The sequence below is a fragment of the Dermacentor albipictus genome, chromosome 7, assembly GCF_038994185.2.
Source record: "Dermacentor albipictus isolate Rhodes 1998 colony chromosome 7, USDA_Dalb.pri_finalv2, whole genome shotgun sequence".
Lineage (NCBI taxonomy): Eukaryota > Metazoa > Arthropoda > Arachnida > Ixodida > Ixodidae > Dermacentor > Dermacentor albipictus.
In genome coordinates, this window is record NC_091827.1 from 4,165,603 (window position 1) to 4,190,946 (window position 25,344).

The 25,344-nt window shown below is 42.2% G+C and overlaps 1 protein-coding gene across 7 annotated transcripts in view; it reads right to left on the minus strand.

Annotated features, from left to right (window-relative positions):
- LOC135920784 (serine-rich adhesin for platelets-like) overlaps nucleotides 1–25,344 on the minus strand; it is a 658,268-nt gene that overhangs the window by 338,473 nt on the left and 294,451 nt on the right. For all 7 annotated transcript variants that reach the window (XM_065455046.1, XM_065455039.1, XM_065455040.1 and 4 more), the window contains 4 exons: nucleotides 20,848–21,011; nucleotides 16,309–16,634; nucleotides 11,504–11,655; nucleotides 3,341–3,511 (listed from right to left, as the gene is read on the minus strand). In XM_065455046.1, the coding sequence (XP_065311118.1) occupies nucleotides 3,341–3,511; nucleotides 11,504–11,655; nucleotides 16,309–16,423 (438 nt within the window). In that variant the 5' untranslated portion in view covers nucleotides 16,424–16,634; nucleotides 20,848–21,011. The remainder of the gene's footprint in view (nucleotides 1–3,340; nucleotides 3,512–11,503; nucleotides 11,656–16,308; nucleotides 16,635–20,847; nucleotides 21,012–25,344) is intronic.

The window sequence follows — 25,344 nt, forward strand, 5'->3', positions numbered from 1 at the left end:
GATGCACATGAGCGCCTACCAAGTTACGAGCCTGACGGCTCATGACATCAATACGGCTCGGATGCGCAGCATTGTAGAAGGCACAGGGTTATTTTTCTCTTGTGGTCCAACATGTGCTGTAGCATTCAAATCACGAGAGCTCTATCCAACCATTCATCAAAATACAGAAGTCTTTATTTATACCAAGAATTACTCAAGCAAGTTTTTTTGAGCGGGACTATTTTAGTCACGGGGGTAATCGGCTGTCGCATTTCAGTCATTTGGGCGGGGCCTCCCCTTTTTTCTAAAGTTGTCCTCAACTATAGGTAGCTGTAGTTCACAGACAATACAGTGATCATTCGCGCTTACTGAAGAGTCCTGTGCACGTGAAGAAACTGCCTGCTTGCTACTAATGCTCCATTTGTGCTTTTGATAAACAATGCTTCATAACGTACTATGTAATGACAGAAACTTGCTAACATTAAGAATACCAGGACGTGAACATCATTTTACATAAATTGTAATAACGGCTGTTAATTATTTGAAAACTATTCAAAAACTATTCATATTTGATGTTCGATTTGGTTCATTTGTTTCTGGCATTATTTGATTTGTATGCAATTCCATCTTAAAAATGACTATTTACACACCCCTAGAAGTAATGCAACATCAACTGTTGTGACATGGATGAAAATTTCATCACCATAATTGAATTCTCGTGCAAGGCAACAGCCTAGTGACACAAAAGAAAAGGCCCAGGCTCCAGAGTCATATTCATTTCACCAACTCAATTAGTACTGCGAATAAAGGAATTTGTATGTCTTTAGCGCACTCATATCTTTAGCTACTTTCAAGCAACCTTGAAAAGATCCTTCCATTATGCCTACGGAGAATTACAATGGCATCTGACTAACTCTTGAACATGCCCCGACAAAGCTAACAGTCATCCCTTCAACCTGAAGAAGTATGAAGCTTGCATGCATGCAGCAGATGTGCCACAAAGTGCTTGTAGAGCGAGAGAAAACATGTCTTTATAAGAAATACTTGGATAAGGTGCAGTTCTGTCCTGTAATTTCGAGCATCTGGAAACAGAGGGATGGAAGTAGGCTAGGAAGGGGAGGCTGATGTTTCACATGTACAATTCGTGCCCGTCACTGAACAAGAAGTTCACAAGCAGTCGAAAGGATTATGCTGCACTTGTCAGGCTATTTCGTCATATGGATCCATTTCACATATGTTTTTGGGCACAGTAGTCGTGGACGCAACTTGACAAAGACATGTAGTCCGTGTAACTTCTAGCTTTCTCACTCACGTAGCAGATGCTCGGTAGCAACTGGCACGATTGACTTACGTTAATTTGACCATGATGAGCCTGAGCCTGACGAAATTTCAAGAATTTTACAGCAAGTCGAACTAAATAAGAGAGAAAAAATTGTCATAACACACAGCTGAGTGATTTGACCATATTTGCACCAATACTAACACCCCCGAATCCAACATGTACCCAGTTTTTATGGGTTCAAACCAGAGAACTAATGTACAAATGACGATAGAGCTCCTAGACAAAGTAGAAATCAAATGCGCACCACCATTTTTCGGAAAGAAAAATGTAGCACGCCTCCGGTTCTGGCAATCAGAAAAAGACGAAGCCAGAAAACTTTGCCTTCACAGAATGAAAATTTATTTATTTAATGTCCATCACCATCATTCTTAGACTAGCATTACGTCGCCGTCTTTGAAGAACCAGTGCATGCCGTCCTCCACACGGTCCCCCACAGCACGTTTGAACTTCTGTATTTATCGAACGATTCCGCAACAGTCGCGAGCAAGGTGGTGGTCTCTGCCTAGATTAACACCTTAGCTAGCTCATCCTACAGCATATGCACACAATTCTCCGGAACACCAAGAACACATGACGCGACTTGTTGCTGCTAACTTAACTTGTAAAATAACTTATCGGTTGAATGTGCTGTTAAATTCGGACAGAAAGCAGTGCGCCATCTTCGTGGTATGCGAGAACATTCTGTTACCTGAGAATGTTCGAGTTATCTGGTGAATTTTGGAACCGAAATAACAAAAGTATATGCCCGTAGACATATATGTTTGCCATCCAGGACCTTATTTCGTGATTGCCAAAAAATCGATATAAGCAAAGGCGAACAAAGGAAGTCCTCTGTATTGCCTCAAGGCATCACACGCATCAACATCCTCATATCGAGTATGTTCTAGGTCAGATATAGACCCTTGGATACTGCCCAGCATGGCCGTGGTCAATGCTGTAGATGTTCACAGACAACAGAGAATTGGTGCCACGTGTGACCTGAATTTCTGGGGAACAAGATAGGGATCTAGTTTTAGAAGGTCACCTAACAGCCAGTGCCCTATGATGAAAGCCTGCCCTTTCTACTGGAATACCATAAGCAGCACATCCTTGGAGCCACAGGCAACTATGGCCATCACTATGTCTTCTATAGAATCAACCGAGCACTCGTCGACACTCAAGAAAAAATATTTTTCACTATCATTTCAAATGCAATTTACCGTCAAGCTAGAAACAGAGCACAAATGTTTCACCAACAGTCACATGCAGTGCAATAAAATTTGCAGGAGCTGCAGGCTGTCTCTGGACGCTGTGCATCACATGTTTTTGATGGTGAATAAGCTACCTATTGTGGTTACCCATCCTGCAAAGACTTTGTGCCTATGAATATCTTTTGTCAGGATCAACTGACCTACAGTTTATGTTTCCACAAGCTTCGAGTCCATTTGACTTTCGTGTCAATGACCTATCAACAGTATATTTTGTCTTTGATGCACTTCGATTCTTGGTTAAATAAAGCAGCCAACTTTTTTTTTTTTTATGAGAGGGTGCACCTTCTTCAACATGTTCATGATATTCAAATCCTGCTAGTTTCCAGCTACAGTTTACTCTACCTAAAATGTGACAGTTTTAAAATTGTAAGTTTTCTCTTTAACTGCACACATCAGCATCGACCAGAGTCTGCCACAATCAAAGTGCACACCACAGGTAAGCAAACTTTTCTTGGATTACTTTTGAAGGCTGCCACCAACATAACAGGAAGTTCGGTGCCAGTGCACACAGGTGCAAAAAATATGGCTAATAGGAAACTTTACTATTTCCTGTGCTATTAAGGAAGAGTATGAAATGAACAGTACAAAAGGAATGCTACATTCAATCCATCCTATTCCCTTTCTCTTCCTTCATAAAGGTGCAGGAAATATTTTACAATACAAAAAGTATTCTGTTTTAGGCTGACGACCTGTGGAAAACCCATGTAAGTGGCAGTGAGCATGTGTGTTGGCAACACTACATGTGAACGTGGAGAGCCGCTGCACTCACCTCAGCTACCTCGGCCTTGTGGCCAGAGGCAGAGTCAAGCAACGATGACTGTAGCTGATGTAACCAGTCATGCAGCAGGTTGAACTGGCGGACAAACTCGGCAAACGAAAGGGTCTCGCACGGCGGCGACACTCGTGCTTCTTCATCCAGGTCCAGTTCCCCACTTGCCTCCTAATAAAACAGGAAGACAGAACAGGCGTCAAGACACTGCTAATTCGTTACTGTGTTACTGCCGAGCAAGGAATGATGCCAGCAAAGCAACATGCACAGCCCAGCCAAGTGGGCAATGAAGAGCAAACAAGGCAACGCATGGAATAGAAATGACAAAAATTCACTTCTGGCTTTGCTTTCCCCAAGAAACACCATTTCAGAAGGAATTTGAGAACAGCACCTATTATGAACAGAGATACAAAAAGTCCCATGTTTACTTTCCTTGTCAACTTATCGGTCTGCTGGGGTAGCACTGATTGCAATATCAAGCCCATTCACTAATTTCCTATAATGCAATTTGCATTTTCAGTCCACTTCAGCAACATTTTCCATCCGTCTGTCCGTCCGTACATCTAGCCTTCTTATGCTGCTCTTCCCAGTGACTGAAACTGTCTACTAGCTCGGACCACTAGGTATGTGCTGGCTGCTGTTTTGCAAAGCAGACGTGGGCCATTGGGTGTGTGGGCAGTCCAGCAGGCCCAAGAGGTGGTGACGAGGCAAGGCCTCGAAGTCCCCTCATGGTATACCTGAGCCTCGGTCATTAAACTTCGCCGGATTTACAATAACGTTGTTTTCATCCATATGTGCCCAAATAGACAACTCACTGCTGGCTGCTTTATGCTGATAGTGGGCAGTCTGAGTCACTGGGTGAAAACCGATACCTTGCACTCCGTAACTACAGAACGAAAATATTGTGGGCTTTAGAACGCTTGAAATAGTCGCGTGACGCCATTGCACTTTTGAGGACTACATGTCCCTTGCCTCCCTGTCTAGACAAGATAGTAGTGAGTCATAAAACACTGTCACTTGTGGGTCATACCTCCCATGGGGAGGCAGGGAAATCCCCTATGGCTGAGTTTTTGTCAGGATTCGGGCTCTTGCTTACGCATGCCCAGGGCAGGCAGGGCCTGGGAGCCACATCGAGGAGTCGTAAAGTGATCCTCTGCTGGTGGCAGCCCCTCTGTCTGCCTGTCTGCCTGTCGTCGTCTTGATGTCCTGAGGAAGTGCAGTCCAATCATGCCCCCCTCGGTTCTTCTCTTTGTTCCTCTTTGTATTTCTTCTGCTGAAAACGCTGGCCACAGGATAGTTGGCCGTTCTAGACTGGGTTCCTAGTTCCTTGTTCTTTCTGTCACGTTTTGCCATTAATGGCCACTGGCAATCATTTGGCCTTGCTGTATAGCAACTATATTCCGATTGAATTGTACTGTTAAATCTGTGTTGCATAGAAATCCAGCATAATAAATGTCCTTTGTTCTTTCCGCAGAGCTTTGCCTACAGTCTCCCATCGCTCTTCCCTAGATGGAACTGGCTGGGCACGCATGCACAGCAGCGTGTCTTCACACAGGGAGCAAAGCAAGCACGCACGCAGCAGCCAGTATGGTGGTTCGGAGTGCTCGAAATCAACGTGGCCCAGCGTGTGAACGGAGCGGGGTATGAGACCACAACATAATAAAATCTCTATCAATAATTATTTTCCCATCAACAAATTACATGCGCACTACCATTTGAATGTTAATCGCAATAATGTAGGTAATCATCCACGAAGGATGCAATGTCGGACTTTTTTTCTTCTTTGTGCAATGTGCTTAGGGTAGATTTTTGGGGTTTGGCATTTGACTAAGGCACTGTGGAGTGACAAAGCACAACTGACAGAATGGATGAGCCGCATCACCAACCCCCAATCTGGAACGGTGTGCAGGTGTGCACCAAATGGGTGGTGTCTAACAGTCATCGTGCTTCGTGTAACATCACACACATTCACAGAGGGAAAAAAAATAAGAAGAGGGATTTCGAAAGCTGCAGCAAAGCTAGTAAGTGGTCTATTGTGCGAGTTTGAGACTATTCGCTGCATGCAGCGAAATAATATCCAACGTGCATATTCATGGCACCCTCGTCAACAGATCAAAAACATCTCATTATCGAGTTAAAAAATTCAAGTTCTCGCACCAGCCTGCAGCGGAATCTTGAATTTTGATGGCATGTACTCAGAAATAGTTAATGTTTTAATTGGCAAAGATGAACTAGATTGCGTTCTAAAGCCGCCACAGATTGATCTTGAAGAGTCTCAAAAAAATTTACTGTGCCACAACAGCAAAAATATAGAAAAATACTTTGAAATCTGTGAAGCCACACTGACACATCGGCACTAATGTTTCAGAGGGTAGTTTAAAAAAGGGCACTTCGACTTTATATTTTTGTTTTAGTAAACAACCTATCAGAGCAAGATTAATGAAAATAAAGTTCTGAAAGAATACTTTATCAGGATAAACTGATGTAGTGTTTCTCTTTCTAAGCATGACCATTGCTCAGATGAAAACTCTTTGAGTGGGCATAATAAGTTCACCCAATAAGGTTTTGGTCGACAGTCTGTAAGCACAGATGACCGACTAAGTCACGAAACAATGCCCGGTAAGCTTTTTCGCAACCTGGTACATGTAATTGCCAACACCAACATAACCAAACTTCATTTGCCGCACACACTTGACTACAGCAACGTGGGCATGCAGACATTGTGGATGAAAGTCTTTGAATCTCAATTTCTGTGAGTTACACAACATAATTACATTTTTAGCTACTGAACACAGCATTTCACGAGTTCTTTAAAACAAAACAAACTGAAAAGTTTGATCAGAAACATCATTAATGCAAACTGGCTGGAAGCAGTGGTCACCGCTGGCCAGACATTATATGCCTCGATGCAGTGAACAAGCTTGTCAAGGACAAAGTCGCTGAATTCATATTTGCCAGCCAGTGAGGAAATTCTCATTCCCGTAAGGATATCAATGTAGACTTGAGTGCTATCTTCAAACTGATATCTGTTGGTTCACAAGCACACTTACGTGCATATGCTGCCTTATCTATAAGTTAGAGTTTACTTTACTCTAAACCTTACTGTCTACTTTTTTAAAGTCTTTGACACCGTTATGCACGACAAGTTGCTAAGTAAAGTAAACATAATCTTAAATGATCCTCATCTGATCAATTGGACAGCTAGCTTTCTTAACTCTAGCTCTCAGTTCGTTCCATGTAATTTTACTTTGTCCTCGACTTGAAATGTAACATCAGTTGTTCGGCAGGGCTCTGTTCTGGGACCCTTGTTATTTTTGATATTCATAGATGACCTCCGTGTCGGCACATTCGTGGTATCTAACCGCGGGTGGAAATTGTGGTGTCACGACCTAGGTTGGCCTGTAGCATCAGGTCAGGGCCGGAACCTGGCTCCGCACCTCATAGAGTAATAGATGACCTTGCCCGAAATATTATTCAAAAGTCCATCTTTATGTGGACGACTGCATCCTATGTTAGGTGATTTCTTCTCGTAGTGATCACACCTTACTTCAGGATTCATCAGATTCTAACGCAAGATCATTAAAGGCTCCATATTGCAGAAAATCAGGCGTCAGCGTCCTGTGTCCGGCACCCAGCGTCGTATGTCGCTCCGGCAAAAAGAATTTCGAACCAAGTTCTGAATCACACATAGCCAACCACTCTTCTAACACCAAAGTTGGTCATACCTTGTCTTTAATTCTTTACAAAGTTATTCCTTGGAATTTTGCAAATGGCAGCCAACAAACAAATGTAATGGGAAAAAAAAAGAAAACACTGACAGCACATATATTTTATGATCACTCTTCTCAGACTGAAATATTAAAAGTGCGAAACAATAACAGGAGACCAACCCATGCAAGAGGCCACGTTTGTACCAAAACGTTTGACTTCATGCATAGCGTTGGCTGCCAGCGTTTCCTGGTAAATTTTTACGGTTACATAAGCTGTAGTTGCCAGGAAGCATGAAAAGCAGTCAGGGGTCTTTGAATGCTATTGCATTCCACTCCTAAAGGCGAAGCTTAGGCGCGCACGCTCCATATTTTTGCACCTGGTCTATGGATTGGCAGATGCGAATTAGCATTTCAACAACCATAGTAGTGTCACTTATGAACAGCCATTTTCCTTCACAGCATGTGTACACTTTAAACAACACAATAGTTCCCTAGGCACAGGTGTACACCTACCTAGGAATTATCTTCAGGCACAACATGCAGTAGTCAGAGCATATTGACCACATTACATCTAAAGTGCTAAGAAATTTACAGGTTACTTAAGATGAGTTATCTAAATCGCCAAAAACACTAAACTGCCAATGCATAAAACCTTTACACGCCCTGTATTAGAGTCCACTTCATGCGTCTGGAACACATTTAAGGTGTGCGACATTAACAAAATTAAATCTGCACAAAGGAAGGCAGTTCATTTCATTTGTCACTGTTATGATTGTGATATCTTGCCCTCGTCCGCAACTCTTTATTTAAATTTATTTCTTCTATGCACCGGGCAGCATGCCGATTTCATGAAGCTGCTATATTCAACATTTCGCTCGTCTTGTTGAATATCCTCTGACAATACCTCCCGTATGCCAGTGCTCTTCCAACTATACATGTTGCCACAACCTCCACCTAAAACCTTTCTTTGCATGCACTGACATTTTCAAACATAGTTATTTCCCAAGAGTTGTGAAATGATGGAACTAGTAAACCGGTTCCATTCATAAATTAGCAATGTCAGCTACTGTGCAAGCACTTGCGTGATAAGCTTAATGTGCAACTTATGTTGTCCTACATTATCGTCTGCTTCTCGTATTTGTTGTACCCCACTCCTGCAATAGCCCTGAAGAGGGCTTCAGGATTTGAAAAAATAAGTAAATGAACAAATAAAATAAAGATGTTCAGTCCCTTCAGCCGACAGTAATGCTGGATTACCCCTGCAGCCTATGCAATATTGTAAGCACCTTGAAGCACACTGCTGACGTTGCCTCTGCAGCATGGCATGCTTGGGCCAAACACACGCACAACGATAGACATGAATGAAATGCATTCAATAGCGAAATGGCAACCGGTAGCATTGCGACTACTGCTGGATTGCTGAGAATAAAGCACCTCCATACACGTGCACCTGGACGGAGGGGCCTTAGCTAAAACCTTATGTGCATGCGACTGATGATGATGATGATAATTATAACCAAATGGTGTTGCAGATGTTGACTGCCACAACAAAGCAATGAAATGTTTTGGTGCCTTTTTCTTATTTATTGCATTAGTCTCGTAGGTTTGAACGTGTACTTTAAATAAAGAAATACATTAAAACAGCAAATCACTAGGCATGGCCTCCAGCCATGGAGGCGCCTAAATCACGGAGGTCACAATTTCTACACTGTGGTAGCCATGCGGCCTACATGCCGAGCCCTTGGAGCCAGCATCTGTCGCCACAGTTGCTCTACTGTAAAAACGATTCAACTCCTTTCGGAATGCTTTCACACTTTGATTTTTTTGTACTTGCGAAAAAATAAGCATATACTGGTCTCGGCAGCACATTTGGTTTTATGCATATATAAGACACACTGTGGTATAAACATTTTTGGAAAAAGACAAGTCTTATACACCAAAAAATATGTATATAACAATGTGTTTTCCACTTTTGCCGATAATTTTCCATTCTTCAGACTGTACATTACGACATCATTTAAGTTATATAAGCACAGCCAACCAGAAAAGCTTTTGGAGCTTGGACGACACGGAAAACAATATTTTCCAGGATTTTTTCACTATGCTTGTAATACATGTTGTAGCCACAAGTAAGAGTACCCAATGAATTTCTTGTTTTGAAAATAGATGCATTGCTTGCAATGAAAATTAATTTGCTTCCCGAGATTTTGTGCTTAGAATAATGTTGACATAAGAAATAAAATGCCTTTGACCAGTCTTTTCTATATCAGGTTCAGCAGGTAACTGGAACAAACATCAATATATAATTTCAAACAAACACTAGTCTCTAAAATAAAGACAGTTAGTCATTATGAATGCCAACAGTTATAAAATTCATGTTTTCACACATAAGTTCATTAATCGGTATCAACAAGTTAATACTGCTTATTGAACGCTTCATAGACTAACTTAATATTTTTGTTTTGTCAGCCTCCCTCTTGCAGCATTGCATTGAGCCATTCACATTTATGATCCACCTACATTGCTTCTTTTTTGTTATCCAGCTTTCAGGGCCTTTCAGAAGTTCAAAAAATGACGGTTATGATGACAAAAATCATGCAGAGCCCATGTACCATGGAAAATGGTGTAAACAAAGCTTTGTTGAATAACAAAAACCAAATGTCGCATCACAATAGGAGGATTTCAGTGACAAATGCAGCCCTCAACTGGCCTTAGTGATGATACCTGAAACACGACACAATGCAACCACCAATCACAGCACCTAAATTTTCGGAAACCAAAAAGAACGCTTCCCTATAAATATGACCTCTTCACCGCAGTCCGCCTCAAACTGTGAAATTAGAATTTGGCAAATGTGGCTGCCAATGAACGACGGCGTGGCTGCAGGGGCTTCTTTTTCATGTAAACTTCTATCTTCATAACATGATTTCAGTAGCACAAAAAACTCAAAAATGAAAGATAACAGTGAGAGGAACAAGAAGAAAAGACAAGCACTTGTCTTCTATTTTCCTCTCATTCCTTCACTGTTATCTTTCATTTTCAAGTTTTTGTGCTACTAAAATCATGTTATGCGCTACTCAGATTATGTCAAGCAAACACCAACTCGTCCAAGAAGGGTTATCCTGAAGTACATTTCTATCTTCACATTCAGCTATAAGAGTGTGTGCCCCGTCATTTCTATAAGTAAATTGTTGCTATGTGATGCAACTCATGTGTAAAGTATCTTAAGTGTTAGCTTGCCTTGTTAACGCACTTACGGCGGCTGGCAAGGGTGTTATTCCATCTTTCTTGGCAATATCCATTGGATTCATACAGAACATTCGACTCAAAGTACAAGAATTGAAGGGCTTCGAGGATGCCAAATGCCAATAACTCAAGCAGGGGGCGCAAACCTTATTCAGACACATACACTGAAAAATAATGAATATGCTGAGCTTGAGGATGCGGATCATACCCCAGGCACAATCTTGGTCAGTGTGAAGTGCAAAAACACTCATGTACTTTCATTTTGCTGCCTATAAAGAACCCGAGGTGGTCCAATTTAATTTGGGGTCTCCTTCATGCAGACCTCATAATAACATCCGTGGTATTGGACATGTAAAACTCCAGAATCTAACTTTCCAAGGCTTCAAGCTCTTCAAGTGGCTATTCAATGGTGACTTTGCAATCATAATGATGTCAATCACTTTCTAACATGGTGGTTAGTTGTGCTTGGCTTGAGCCAGCCATTTCTAAAGCTTAGGACCTGAAAATGAAGCCACAATGGCTGTGGTGTGAACCAACTAGCAAAACAACAATAACAGGGGTACAGCATGGTCACTTCAACTAGCTTCATCTGGCTCCATGATGGCAATGGCAAGTTTTAAGAAGCCTGTTGTTGGCGGCTTAGGACATGTCACATTGCACTGCTTAGCAACACTCTGAAAATACCTAGGTTCCTTTCCCAACAGACAGTGTACATGGCATAGCTCCAATGCGAAGTCTGCAATTTTGAATGTTCAACAGTCACCCCCAACCCAAATTTTCGAGGTATTCAAGGAGCACATTTATATTCCAGAATTTTTAAGGGACATTGAATCAATTTTTCCAAATTCAAGGGTTTTCAAAGATATCAAGCAGGTTTTCAAACCCTGGGATAGAGCATTGGGCAGCTGTTGCGGGTGACTAGGTTCGAAACCCATTGCTGAGCGCATTTTTTTTACTTATTTATTATTATTATTTATTTAGAACTTTACTTAGAATGACAGACAAGGGCACATAGAACTTTGGGGAGATAAGCAAAGGAAGCTTTACTTTGAAAGCAGCATCACTCAAGGCCCTGAAGTCATACAGTTCCAAGTCGCATCTTGTTTCATACAACATTCCGTGCACATTCAACAATTCTGGTGTGAACGCCCCATCACATGCATGGCGGCTTACGGTCCCATGATTGAATACAGCATGCAAGTCTCACCCTGCACGTAGCAATGAGCTCATCATTCATGAGGTAGTTGTAGTTGGAGCTGAGGGCCTCCCAGAAATCGTCCTTCCGGGGCTCCAGTCCATTTCGCTGTGACAAGCTGCTCGGTGAAATGTTATCCATACTTTCGCTCAGTAGTGGCTGCCCTGCACGACAAAAGAAACTGCACATTGTCGCAGTTGCACAAGACCCATCACACATTGTCATCATTGCAAGCATTTGAACAATGGTGCACATATCATTTCAATTTTGTACCTTACTTTTAAATGGCTCTTTGCTTAAAGAATGATAGTCTAACATTCAAAAGTTTCCGCCAAGTGAAGCAAGTATGCTAAAATGAATACCTACTTGAATTGATGAGCAAAATAAAGTTCTGAAGGATTACAGTGCAAGAGGTGAATAAAGTTACTGAATTTGCATAAGCCACAGCAAGCTATAACATACTGTTCACTTGGTTGGTGCTGGCTGGAATTGTAATGGCAACAGTGGAACAGTTGCCATTACAATCCCAGCCAGCACCAAGCGAGTGCATTATGCATTTGCAAGTGCCACCTGTACTGGCACTAATAGCAACTGCAGAGTAGTGCAGAGCAGGATGTTCCACAGGTTCAAGGAAGATGTTCTGTCAATATAACCAGAAAGAACAAGAGCTTCATCAGCAATCAAGTCCCAAGATAAAGATAAACAGAAAACGAGGTTTGCCAAGGAGGAAGCGGCCAGGAGCCACCAATACAATGTCAAAGAAATTATAAAATGGTTGAAGCAAGAAGGAACAAATGTTAAAACAAAAGGGACTGCTTGCACCAGTTGGACACAGGAACAGCTTGAACATAAGACACCATTCGGAAGATGACCATGCATTTGCTGCTGACATCATAGCACTAAAACTGATGGGAACAGCAATTGAGTAGTAAGTGTTAAGGCAAAGTGCATGCTGCCATTTGACTGAATTCCTGGATTCTGCACATTGCATAAGCCAGTAATATTTCACCACTCTGTTTTGTTCTTACTTTTACGCACAGCATAGCGATATCTCTGAAATACCTTCGAAGACTTTGCTCCTCCTGTGTGTCGATGCCACGTCTAGCTGTTGTTTGTTCTTAAGTGAAATTTCACCTTCTACAAAAAAAAAAGCACTGTATACACTGGAGTTTGCAAACTTTCTCTTTTATGAGTTTGTCAAAACATGAAAACCGCTTTTTGCTACATATTTAAATTATCACTCCTTTTATTTAGGTACACAAAGAGAACACATGGCTGCTGATATGCTTCATGGAAGTAAATGGAAAGAAGAAAAAAGAAAGCATGTTGATTAGGTGCACAGGCAAAACGTAGATCATCATCATCATCAGCCTATTTTATGTCCACTGCAGGATGAAGGCCTCTCCCTGCGATGTCAAATTACCCTGTCCTGCGCCAACCGATTCCAACTAGTGCTGGTGAATTTCCTAATTTCATCGCCCCACCTAGTTTTCTGCTGTCCCTGACTGCACTTTCCTTCTCTTGGCACCCATTCTGCAACCCTAATGGTCCACTGGTTATCTAACCCATGCATTACATCACCTCCCCAGCTCCATTTTTTTCTCTTAATGTTGACTAGGACATCGGCTATACCCGTTTGCTCTCTGATCCAAACTGCTCCCTTCCTTTCTTTTAATGCTATGCCTAACATTCTTTGTTCCATCGCTCTTTGTGCAGTCCTTAACTTGTTTTCGAGCTTCTTTGTCAGTCTCCAAGTTTCTGCCCCATATGTCAGCATCGGTAGAATGCATTGATTGTACAACTTTCTTTTGAATGATAATGGTAAGCTTCCAGTCAGGATCTGACAATTTCTGCCGAATGCGCTCCAAACCATTTTTATTCTTCTATAAATTTCATTCTCATGATCAGGATTCCATGCGTTTAATTGACAAAGGTAAACAAACTCCTTCACAGACTATATAAGCTGACTGGCAATCCTAAACTTCTGTTCCCTTGCCCGGCTCATTATCTTTGTCGTATGCATATCAATCTTCAACCCTACTCTCTCACTCTCTCTGTTAACGTCCTTAATCATTTGTTGTAACTCGCCTCCAGTGTTGCTGAACAGCGCAATGTCATCTGCAAACCAAAGGTTGCCGAAATATTCACCGTTGACCTTCACTCCTACGCCTTCCAAGTTTAATAGATTGAAGAATTCTTACAAGAACGTAGTGAATAGCCTTGGAGAGATTGTGTACCCTTGCCTGACCCCTTTCTTTATAGGCATCTTCCTACTTTTCTTGTGGAGAATTAAGGTAGCTGCGGAATCTCTGTAGATATTTTCCAAGATATTTATGTAAGCATCCTGCACTTCTTGATTATGTAATGCCTCCATGACTGCTGGTATCTCTATTGAATCAAATGTCTTTTCGTAATCAATGAAAGCCACATAGAGAGCCTGATTGTACTTTGCGGATTTCTTGATTACCTGATTGATGACATGGATGTGATCCATTGTAGAGTATCCCTTCCTGAAGCTAGCCTGTTCCCTTGGTTGACTGAAGCCCCATACTGCCCTCATTCTATTGGAAATTATCTTGGTTAATATTTTATATAATACTGAAAGTAAGATAATGGGCCTACATTTTTTCAATTCATTAACGCTTTCCTTTTTGTTGATTAATATAATGTTGGCATTCTTCCAATTATCTGGGACTCTTCAAGTCGATAGACAGTTTGTATACAGGGTCGCCAGTTTTTCAAGCATTATGTCTCCTGTATCTTTGATTAAATCGACTGTTATTTCATCTTCTCTTGCCGCTTTTCTCCGCTTCAGGTCTTTCAAGGCCTTTATAAGTTCATCGCTAGTTATAGGAGGAGCCTCCGTAACCTGTTCATTACTACTTCAAATGGAGGTATCGTGGCTGCTCTGGGTACTGTACAATATAGAATTCTTCTGCTGCTTTTAATATATTTTCAATATTGCTGATGACATTACCCTGCTTATCTTTTAGTGCATACATCTTGGTTTGTCCTATGCCAAGTTTCCTTCTCACTGATATCAGGCTGTGTCCATTTTTTACAGCTTCTTCAGTCTTTCTCACGTTATAGTTTCGAACATCACTTATTTTCGCCTTGTTGATCAGCTTACCGTTCGACGAATTCTATCTAATCTCTTGAGTTGGACACTTTCATTCTTTCTTGTTACTTAATTAGATCCTTTGTTACTTGGGAGAGCTTACCTACTGGTTGCCTTGGTGCCTTACCTTCCAGTTCAATTGCTGCTTCTGAAGCCAGCCTAGTTACGGTTTTATTCATTACCTCTATGTCATGTTCATTTCTCTGTTTTAAGGCTGCATATTATCTTGCAAGTACCAGCCTGAATTGGCCTGCTTTTACTCTTGGTGCATCTAGGTTGGCCTGTTTCTTCCTGACCAATTTTACTCTTTTTCTCTTCAAGCTGAGGTAAATTCTAGACCTCACTAACCTATAATCACTGCCTAACACTTACATAACACTTCTACATCCTGCACTAAGCTGGGATCGGCAGCAAGTGTGAAATTTATCTCATTTCTTGTTTCACCATTAAGGCTTTTCCAGGTCCACTTTCTGCTGTTACGCTTCCTGAAGAATGTGTTCATCATTCGTAGCTTATTCCTTTCTCACGAATTCTAGCAGCATCTCTCCTTTAGCGTTCCTAGAATCGACACCATAGTTGCCAATTGCTTGTTCACCAGTCTGCTTTTCCCCCACTTTTGATTGAAGTTGCCCATTACTACAGTAAATTGAGTTTGCACTTTACTCATCGCTAATTCAACATCTTCATAAAACTTATCTATTTCATTATCATCATGATTGGAAGTTGGAACATAGGCTTGCACTTACAACTGCTGCTACCACTTGATTAATGCTGTAGAATTCGTCGATGTTGCCTGCTATGTCCTTATGGATTAAGAATCTCACCTTTTATCGCTTCTTATCTGGGCGTCCTCAATAGCACAGGACATGGCCTTTAGTCAGCAATGTATAAGCCTTGCCAGTTCTTCTAACCTCACCAAGACCAATGATATTCTAAACAATGCCTGATAGTTCCTCAAGGAGTGCTGCTAAGCTAGCTTTACTCGACAGAGTTCGGGTGTTAAAGGTTGCCAGGGTCAGTTTCCATTGATTAGAACTTCTTTCTGGGCGAGTTGGTGCATACTTGACATATAAAACTGTTTACAGCGCAAACACATGCAACCACAAAGTAAGGGACAGCGCTTGTGTCCTGTCCCTTACTTTGTGGTTGCATGTGTTTGCGCTGTAAACAGTTTTTATGTCAAGTTTCCATTGGCGGCCTCTATGGGCCCAGACATTCTTAGCACCCTCTTCTGCACTACAGGTCTGACCGGTGCCCTGGTCAGGTGCTCCACAGCTGCTGGGGACCGAAGGCCATTGGTTGATCGAATGAGTCATTTGGGAGGGAGTGGCCAAATGCTGCAAGAGTGCTCATAAGGGTCCTATTAGCTAAAGTACCACATACATCAAAACAAATGCCTGTAAAAACCGGTTACATTCAGCATTGCTGTGTATAGCTTAGGCTGCACAGTTAGTATAAAATTTCTCAGTAAGTTTGAAGATGTCCTACATACTGTACACTAACAATTGTTTGTGATTACACTTGAAGTGTTACTGCAGAAATGAACTACTAAATCTATATCCCTTCGATGACTATTAACACAGCTTGCATGCCACTTGAAACAGATTAAAACACACAATTTTTATGGGCATTTGGATTAGTGTGCAATTACAAAAATGTCTGCACACCACGGCTCAGAAGAAAAAAAAACTGCACACACCGTGGAATTTCAAGATCCCGTCCTGAATGTGTGCTGTCCTTGTCCTACTCTTTTGTTGTGTCCTCAACTCGATGCCCCCGTGTATCTTCGCGATTTCTTTGGCACTAGTTCCCATAGAAGTTCTGTCTCGGCTCTCTCGTCCCGTATTATGGCTACCATAATGGCTTTGGCTACGTCTTCCCTGGAGTCTTGCACATCCAAAGAATGATGCTGGTTGCTTGTCAAAGCTGCTGCAGTGACAAGGCCAGCTGCAGGAGACGTTGTCGTGGCTGTTCCCGTTGCTAGCGTATCTCCTCGAACGTGTCGAGGCCGGCAAGGGACGATGCCTGCAAGTGACGAGTCGAGTAACAATGGAATCAAGGTCATTCACACAGGTGTTACTCATGTGAGGCATGTGATGGTGCTTCGAGCCCCATCAATCAAGTGAATAACTCCTAGCATACAAAGAACAGAAATATGGTACATTAAAATGCTTTGATGGCAAATAGGTGCATTTTTGCCCTCTAAGCGTCAATTAATTTTCACTTTAAGAGACAGTTTGGTTTTTTAGATAGTCCCAATTAGAACGCCACGCCCCCCATTTCCTTCATACATAGAGTCATATTTCAAAACAGTAATTTTTCTAGGTGTAGTCTTAAACATGTGCCGAGTGGCTAAACTAGTCAAAGTCAATGAAAGTTGAAGGAAATTGCAAGAACCAACATCAAATTATGGGGTTCAGTGTCTCAAAGCAAAACACGGGCTACAAGGAGCACTGTACTGGGAGGCCTTTGATCCATTTCAATCACTTCGGATTAGCATGCACCTAAATCTAAGTACACAAGTATCTTTGCATTCCGAACAAATCAAAATGCATTTGTTGTGGCCAGGAATCAAGCTCAGCAGTAGAACATCTTGGCCACAAAGTCACCAGAGCAAAGGAAAACAAAACACTCCAAGTCAGTAGCGGCTATGTGCACCAACAGCATGGGCACCAGTTATACTGATAATCGCAACAAACCTGGCAGCGGTGACAATGCTGACAACAGTCATGATGACGATGGTAAATTAGATGTGGGTAGATGTGGTCTGATTGATAGATCAATTATTATTTATATTAATTGACTGATGCTTTATTGAAATTAATCATTAGTGGTATGATGAGCAATATCAGATGTTAAAGGGACCCTTAATCGATTTTGACGATTTTCTACAAACGTACTGAGTCGTTAGAGTAGGTCCTTCTGATCATTAATTGACGCATCTAAGTGTTCCGCGTAAAGTGTGTAATTTATTATAAGGTTTTAAAAATTTACATTGCTGCCGATGGCAGCACACTGCACGGCGGAATTTTAAGCCACCCCTACCCATACGACCCAAATCACCCATATGACGTCAGTGGGGCGAGCTATCCGATTGACTGACCAGGGCGCGTGATTGATAATTTTTCCAACTTTATGGTAAACAAATCATGTTCGTAATAGTTGTAATGTTAGTTAAATTGTTGTTATAGAAAGAAAGTAACATAAAGGGAATGCACAAGAACAATTTTTCAGTACACTTAAGCACTTCTGGCACACAGCAAGTGTCGTCTGCTTGTGTTACAACATGTTCCGTCTTTGACGAGAGCTCCACCGTCAGTGTCGGTCTGTCTTTTTGCAAGCACTATGATTCGACTTTGTTGCGTTGTGGACTGCAAACGTAGCGACTGGCAATATGTCAAGCTGCGACATCGTGTCCATCTGCAAGCCAGTAGATGAGCAGACTGGCTGCAATGCATCGGACTACCGCTATCCGATCGGCGCCAGGATGTGTGCGGTTGCGGCCGTCACTTTACAGCAGAAGATTACTAACACAATAGCATTTCGCGAGTCCGGTATTAGGGTAAATGCAAGCGCAAAGAGAACAGGGCCTGGCCGTGTCTCCTTGCGTGTCGTTTCATGGGATGAACAGAAGCGCAAATGTGAATGGTCTGCACAGTGCAGGTACCTGGTGGCATAGAGCTCAACCAGACACAGTAGCAGTAACAAAATTTATTCTTCTTTGCTGCTGGTGTAAATTTTTCGCAGGAGTGTAATCATTAACACATTGTTTTTGTAAATGTTTAAAATGGTTTACAATTGGTTAGAGCAATATTAGCTCTTTCTTTAGCTGGTTAAGCTCTGTGCCAATGGGTGGCTGGACTGTGGAGACTGATCAGGCCGCTCACGTACGTCTACGCTAAAGTTCCTTCTCAGCTTGAGTTCATGCTTCCACCGTTCCATCAAAACGTTCCACTAGTGTGTGGTTACCGAAATACCAGACACGTTCGGCGCTGCGACAGAATGCTCGCAACGCACGCACTTCGATAGCTCTCGTTTGGGGTTGATGGCCAAGCGGCTAGCGGAGAGGTTTCGCGCGGGCGGGCTCCAAAACAACCGGAAGTGGATGATGTGACGTCACATCGTGACGCGGAACCAGTGAAGGCGGAGCTTAGCCCCGATGGCTCGGCGAACCAGTTGAGGAGGAAAAGCATGGCTAGGGAGGAGCGTAACTTGTAATCACTTGTAGCTCCATTAATACGTAACGCTTCACTTAAATTGTGGTGCGAATGTTGTATTTAAGCTGTACCCTATGCGTCGTACAAAATTTGTCAGAACCGTTTCAAGGGCCCTTTAAAGAATTCAAAACTAAACGCCCACTAGCTTGTTTTCAGTATTGTGTAAAATATTCACCAAAATGATTTCCAATAGAATCAGGGTAATACTTGACTTCAATCAACCAAGAGAACAACTAGGCTGGCTTCATTAAGGGAAATGCGTAGAGTAGATAACCTTACGCATATAGGGTAGGGTAGAGTTGGACCATTACAATTACAGAAGGGGTGCCAAGGGAAGGTAAGCGTAGTCGTGAAGATGGCAGAAAATTAGGTGGAGTGATGAAATTAGGAAATTTGCAGGTGCAGGTCTGAATCAGGTAGCGCAAGACAGGGGTAACTAAAGATTGCAGGGCCTTTGTCCTTAGAGTGGACATAAATATAGGCTGCTGATGATGATGAGGAGCAAAATCAGGCAGCCATCTGCACTAATGTCCAGTTTACTTGCTCAAGAACAGGAAAGAAAATGACTGACTTGATTGCAAAGTTTTGACTAAGACGGTATCTGTTTGCGTCTCTCAGAACAAAAGCCACCCATGTGCGCTGCATTTTTGAGCCAGTGGAGAAAAAAATACACCATCTGCAGCACTTGATGCCTCAAGCAAAGTGCCAGTGACATGTAAAAGCTTTTGTGTGCCATTATAGGACTGAAAGAAAATATTACACACTTCTATGCCTTTGCAGCTAGACATGTACCGTATTTACTCGCATAATGATCGCACTTTTTTGTCAGGAAAACTGACGCAAATTCAGGGGTGCGATCATTACGCGGGTTAAATTTCCCGCGAAAAAAATTTTTTTTTCGTCCCGCGTTTGCTGCAGGATGCGGGTGCGGGACTTCAAAACAAAAATGGCGGCCGGCGGTGCAAGCCGAACGTGCCGAACGCGATTTTTTTTTCTTCTCGTGAGTACATTAGGTGCATTAAAACAGTTTATTCCGTATCAGTGATGAATAATATCGTTAATATCGGCAAGTTTGCGGCAATAACGTAGCCATGTCCACTTTGAGGGGACAGAAACAGATGGGCGCGCTTAGCTGCCAGTGACAGAAACGCATGGCCGGCGTGCTGCGGAAAGTGCGGCATCTGTCTTCACTACTATCCCAACACGGCACGTTTCCGCTAAGGCTGTGTTACAAGCGTCGACGTATGAATAGCGTACACGTTTAACGTATCAGTGTGAACGTGGCTACTATCATTGCCGCGCGCGGTTTGTTGCGTGCTCATGAGTGCAGATGCAAAGAACCGAAAGGCGCCTTTTTTGTTTTTCTTGACCACAACCATTATAAGGCCTACCCATAGTAAAGGCAAGTTCGGTTGTACCTCTTTTTGTCACGGAAGTGCGGAAAGTGATGGAAGTAATGAAATGAGGCATCTACTTAAGAATGTTTGGTGCGTGCAGACGAGTCGTTCGCGTAGCATTCGAGAGATGGTAAGCGCGATCATTATTAGCTAGACTAGGCACACGACATATCGCTGCGGAAAGTTTGGGGTGCGATCATTACACGAGAAATAAATAAAAAAATCGTATTTTGACGACAAAATTCAGGGGTGCGATCATACGCGAGTGCGATCATTATGCGAGTAAATACGGTAATTTATTGATGTATTTATTTATTGCCTCAAAGGCCATAAATTAAGGGTATTATATGAGGTAGACAGAGATTAGTAAGCTTGATATGTCAACCCAGACAAAGTGATGTTCAAGCATTAAAGGTAACTGTCTATTTATAGGACTGTTCACTTTTGCTTCGATGTATGAGCAGCTAACTGATGAGTTTTATTTAGCTCACATATGTAAATCAACAAATCCAAGTGAATTATTTATTAATTTAAAAAGTTTTCATTATTTGTGTTTAAATTTTTATTCATTGCCCAGCTTTCGTCAGAAGACATTGTGCAGAAGCAGTACACTAGTGCACTCACCTAGATGAGGTCAGGTACACAGTTCTGTTCAGCCTAAGCAGCGGCTGGCCATATGGACGAGTCAGTACGGCACACGAAGCCTCTGGCCGCGAGCAGTGTCGTCGCACCCTCCAGTTTGGTCGGCAAACACCGACACTGGGCGCGCGGCCATGCTCACAGGACACCTGCACAATGTGAAGAAACACAGCTGTGTCAGCTGGGACAAGGCGTTTACTGGTAAACCCCATATTAACATAACATGGCCCAGCCTTTGTTGAAAGAAACAACACCCTTAAGAGAATGGATTCAACCTAGTCTTGGCTCTGCAACATAACAGCACATGGAACTTCCTGGAACGTTTAGAATTTTCTCAAAGCTGAGAACAAGTGTTTGCCTCACTCTCATGAGCTCTTAAGCACTGTGGATGAAACAATAGGTGAAGCATTCCAAATTTGGCTGCAATCATGCAAGCACCAACATACAGGGTGATCCAAAGGTAGAAGAAAACTGAAAAATTCAATAAATAAAGAAGTGGAGACAGCAGCATGATGTGCTTCTCACAGAAATGCTCAGAATGACACTGGATTTCTTAACAATGAGAAATTTTACTGGCTGTATAACCATATTTCTCACATATGATATATGCAACACATTACAGTGAACTCTCCCTTGAGTAAACTTCAAGGGACCGAAGGAAATAGTTCACTTAACTGAAAGTTCACTAAACTAGATATTCACTAGACCAACATAAGACATGGAATACAGAGTCAAAAGTTTGAAGTGCAATTCAAGGAGCAAAAGACATGGCATCCATAGTATTATAAATGTGTGAAACGGAATTTGTACGTATCCACAAGTACAAGGTTCACAACAATTATAATGCTGTCTTTTCACTTAGAAAAAAAGAATATGTAATCTTCTTCTGCACTTGTACTTTTAAAGCCCAGGAAGTAACCAAACTGTACAAAGAGTCAATGTTTTTGTACACTTCTGGCACAGCTTGCTGTTGAGACACAAAGTATCTCAACTTTCCAATGTACCCTACAACTTCAGCTACAACCTGATCCCTCCAGGTTCTCGCTGCCTCTTGGTCGGCATCCTTGCTTTCGATGCAAATTGTTTTCCACGCGATCCCATGCCTATCCCGAAATCGTGTGAGCCATCCCCTGCTTGCTTCGAAGCCGCGAACGTCCAGAAGAAGAGCAAATTCGTTCGCTTTGCCCTGTATCATCGGGCCGGACACTGGAATGTTTTGAGATTGTAGGTTGTGAAGCCATACCGCAACGGCATCGTCCACTTCTTTGAAGTACCCCGTGCAGAGTCGTTTCCTGGCGGGATTCATCGAAGTTTCTCCTACAAGCTTCAATTTTTGTTTCACAATCGTTGACAACGTCGACGGTGTGATTCCATAGTCCTTTGCAACGTCCACTTGCCTTTGACCATTGTCCAGGTGCTGAAGGATTTCCAGCTTGTCCGAGAGAGACAACCGCATCCGTTTCGTCGCACTCATCTCGAAAGTGGGCACGCGAATTGCCATTGTTACTTAAAACTGGAAGGCTGAACGGAGCCGATGAAAAACACACCACGTGGATCGTAAAAATAAGCCTTGGGTGTCTGAGCGAGTTAGTTAAACTGAAATATTGACTGTTCCGAAATTCGTTTAAGTGAAACATTTTTGCATAGAATCTATAAGAAAACTGCCGGGGATTGTTAAAAAGTTTGTTATTCTGAAATATTCGATAAACCGACGTTCGTACAACTGAGAGTTTACTGTACTAATGTGAGCTGTTATCTGCTGCTGCATGAACTATTGACACAACTGAAGTCCCACATGCAAGTGGCTAACACAACTAATCTTGCACAAAAATTGTCATTATTCATAAACACAGAGTTAGCTTAACCAACTTTAGAGATAAAGCTCCCCATAACACCTGCGCATTAAAATCAGTAAGCGCAAGGGCGCTGCCATGTTGCTACTCGATGCAGGTGCGCAGGCGCAAACGCCAAAATGCGATTCAGCTGAGACGCACAATCACCACAATTCCAAGTCTTTCTCAGTATGTTCGTGCCTGCAAATGCATCTTTTCATGCACAGTAAACATATTATAGTCAAATTTTCTGAAACATAAATGGGATGAACTTTCCACAGTGTCCATAAGTACAAGATATATGTAAATGTTTGTTCTTGCGTCAGATTTCGAATATTTTAGAGTTATGAAATTGAGAGGTAGCAACATGTGGCTGCCACTCATTTCACCCGGCTCTTCCTCTAGAGTCAGTACACTAAGCCTAAGTTAAAAAGATTACGTTTTTCTTTGCCTTTCTGTACAAAGTGCATCATGGTACTGTCTATACATTTATAGAATTTTTAAAATGTGCGTTCTCTTGCTTTTGAACAACACTGTATATACACATATATTTCATGAATGCTGTAAATCGTTGCAGAGGCTCTCAAAATTCGCAGTTTCAGAATCTCAGAGGACAATCTACACTATTCTGCATCTCACCTTTTCATGACTAATTGAACAACAATAAATGCAGTAAGAACACATGCATATCCAAGAGAAAAGTCATGTGGCATATCTTTTTCTTGTCTATTAAGAACTAATTTTCTGTAGAACCAAAGCAAAAATTAACATGTAGAAGTACTATGTTCAAAATTGGCATGTGAACATCGCTGCATTGAATGAATGCAACAAACCACAGAATCAAGATGTGACAGAATAATAAGAAAGCTAATACAGTTGCAGCAATGCCTTCCCTCGACAAAAGTGACTGTCCAGCATGAATTTCACTACGCTAGGTATCACTGGAGGCCGAACACTCAAGAAGCTCATTAAAATACAATGTAAACTCATTCAACAAGGTGTCAGTTGTACAAAATCGTCCTTCTGTGCTAAACAGTAATCCAGAAAAGAAAAGTTTAATCTGATGTGCCTGGAATAGCTTAGTTATTGTAGTCATGAAGACGACTTAAGGAAGCACTTCAATATCTCTGCTGCACCCCCTCACACTACTATAAAATTTCACCTTTTGTTTTCACTTCCGAGTTTACTTATCATGTATCCAAGGAACAGAAACTAACCCTGATTTTCAAGCTGTATTTGTTGTAAGGAAACGGTGTTGTGAGAAACTAGACACAGTTACGGATATCACAGATGCACAGGTCACTAAGGAAACATTGGTTTCATATTTTAGCATGCTTAGCAGACTCTACAGTGAACAAATGGAAATATTTTGATTGCACGAGCGCAACCGTGACATTCGAGATCACCACAGCCTCCAAGGTTACTGTTCACAGTTACGGAAAGCGCGAACGGACAAGGACGAGTGAAGACCACAGGACTCGTCCTTGTCCCTTCACGCTAACTAACTCACTAACTCGCGAAGTTTGCCATGCCATTTTAATCAAATAACTGCACCCATGCGATCTCGCAGGCTCTGGCGCAATGCACCTATGTGCCTCCTTCACCTACAGCTGACGCTAGTTTTCTATGGCCCAGGGCTTAAAGGGACACCAAAGGCAAATACTAAGTCGATGTGGACTGTTTAAATTCCATTCCAGAAACCTCGCAACGCTTGTTTCGTGCCAAGAAAACACCTGGGTTACAAGAAAATTGCATCTGAAGGGTCCGAATGCCTTTTTGGTATTTCAAATCTCCCGACAACCAACCGGGGGAGTAACCACCCTTTGCTATCACCACAATTTACTATCACCACGCTTTGCTGTCGTCGGTGAGCAAAACGGCAGCACCGAGCCTAGACAGACAATTCTGCCCAGTGGTTCATTCAGGCATCTCAGGCTTCCTGGTAACCCTTGGGTTCAACGAGAGCAGGGGGAAAGTATACATGTATGCAGTAGACATTTGCAAGCATCGATTGGAAGATCGGTCGAAGAAAAATAGGAAAATGACAAACAACGGAGGCGTGCAAAAAAAAAGTTTACAATAGGGGTTCAGAAAGTTTGGTTATAAGAATTCATCCTGGGTTTCTTTTCCCCCTTTCCTTTTTTTTCTTTTTAAACATAGGTAGGACCAAGGAGAGAGAGAGAGCAAGGAAAGGAAAGGCAGGGAGGTCAACTAGACGAGCACCCAGTTTGCTACCCTACACTGGGGGTGCGGGAAAGGGGAATAAAAAGGAAAAAGGAGAGAGTAAGCACTGGGTGCGTGTGGGAGGGACACTATACAGACACTATAAGCGGTCTCTTAAGCCAGTGCACTTCAAGTATTGTACTAGTGCACGAATCAAGGACCAAGGAGGATATATAAAACTACCCAACAAGGATATATAAAGCTTTATATATCCTCCTTGGGTAGGACACTAAGCAATATAATAACAAGAGCTTGGTGATGCAACCCACCACCCCCGTTCCAAAGGGGATGCTCATAGCATCCATCCATCCAGAGATTCCCCGCTGCAGCTGCTTTTGGTGAAGTGGCATAGACCGTTCGGACAACCCGTGACATCACATGGAAGTAGAATTTTTTGCTGCTTGCAGTTTGTACGAGTTTCGCGAGC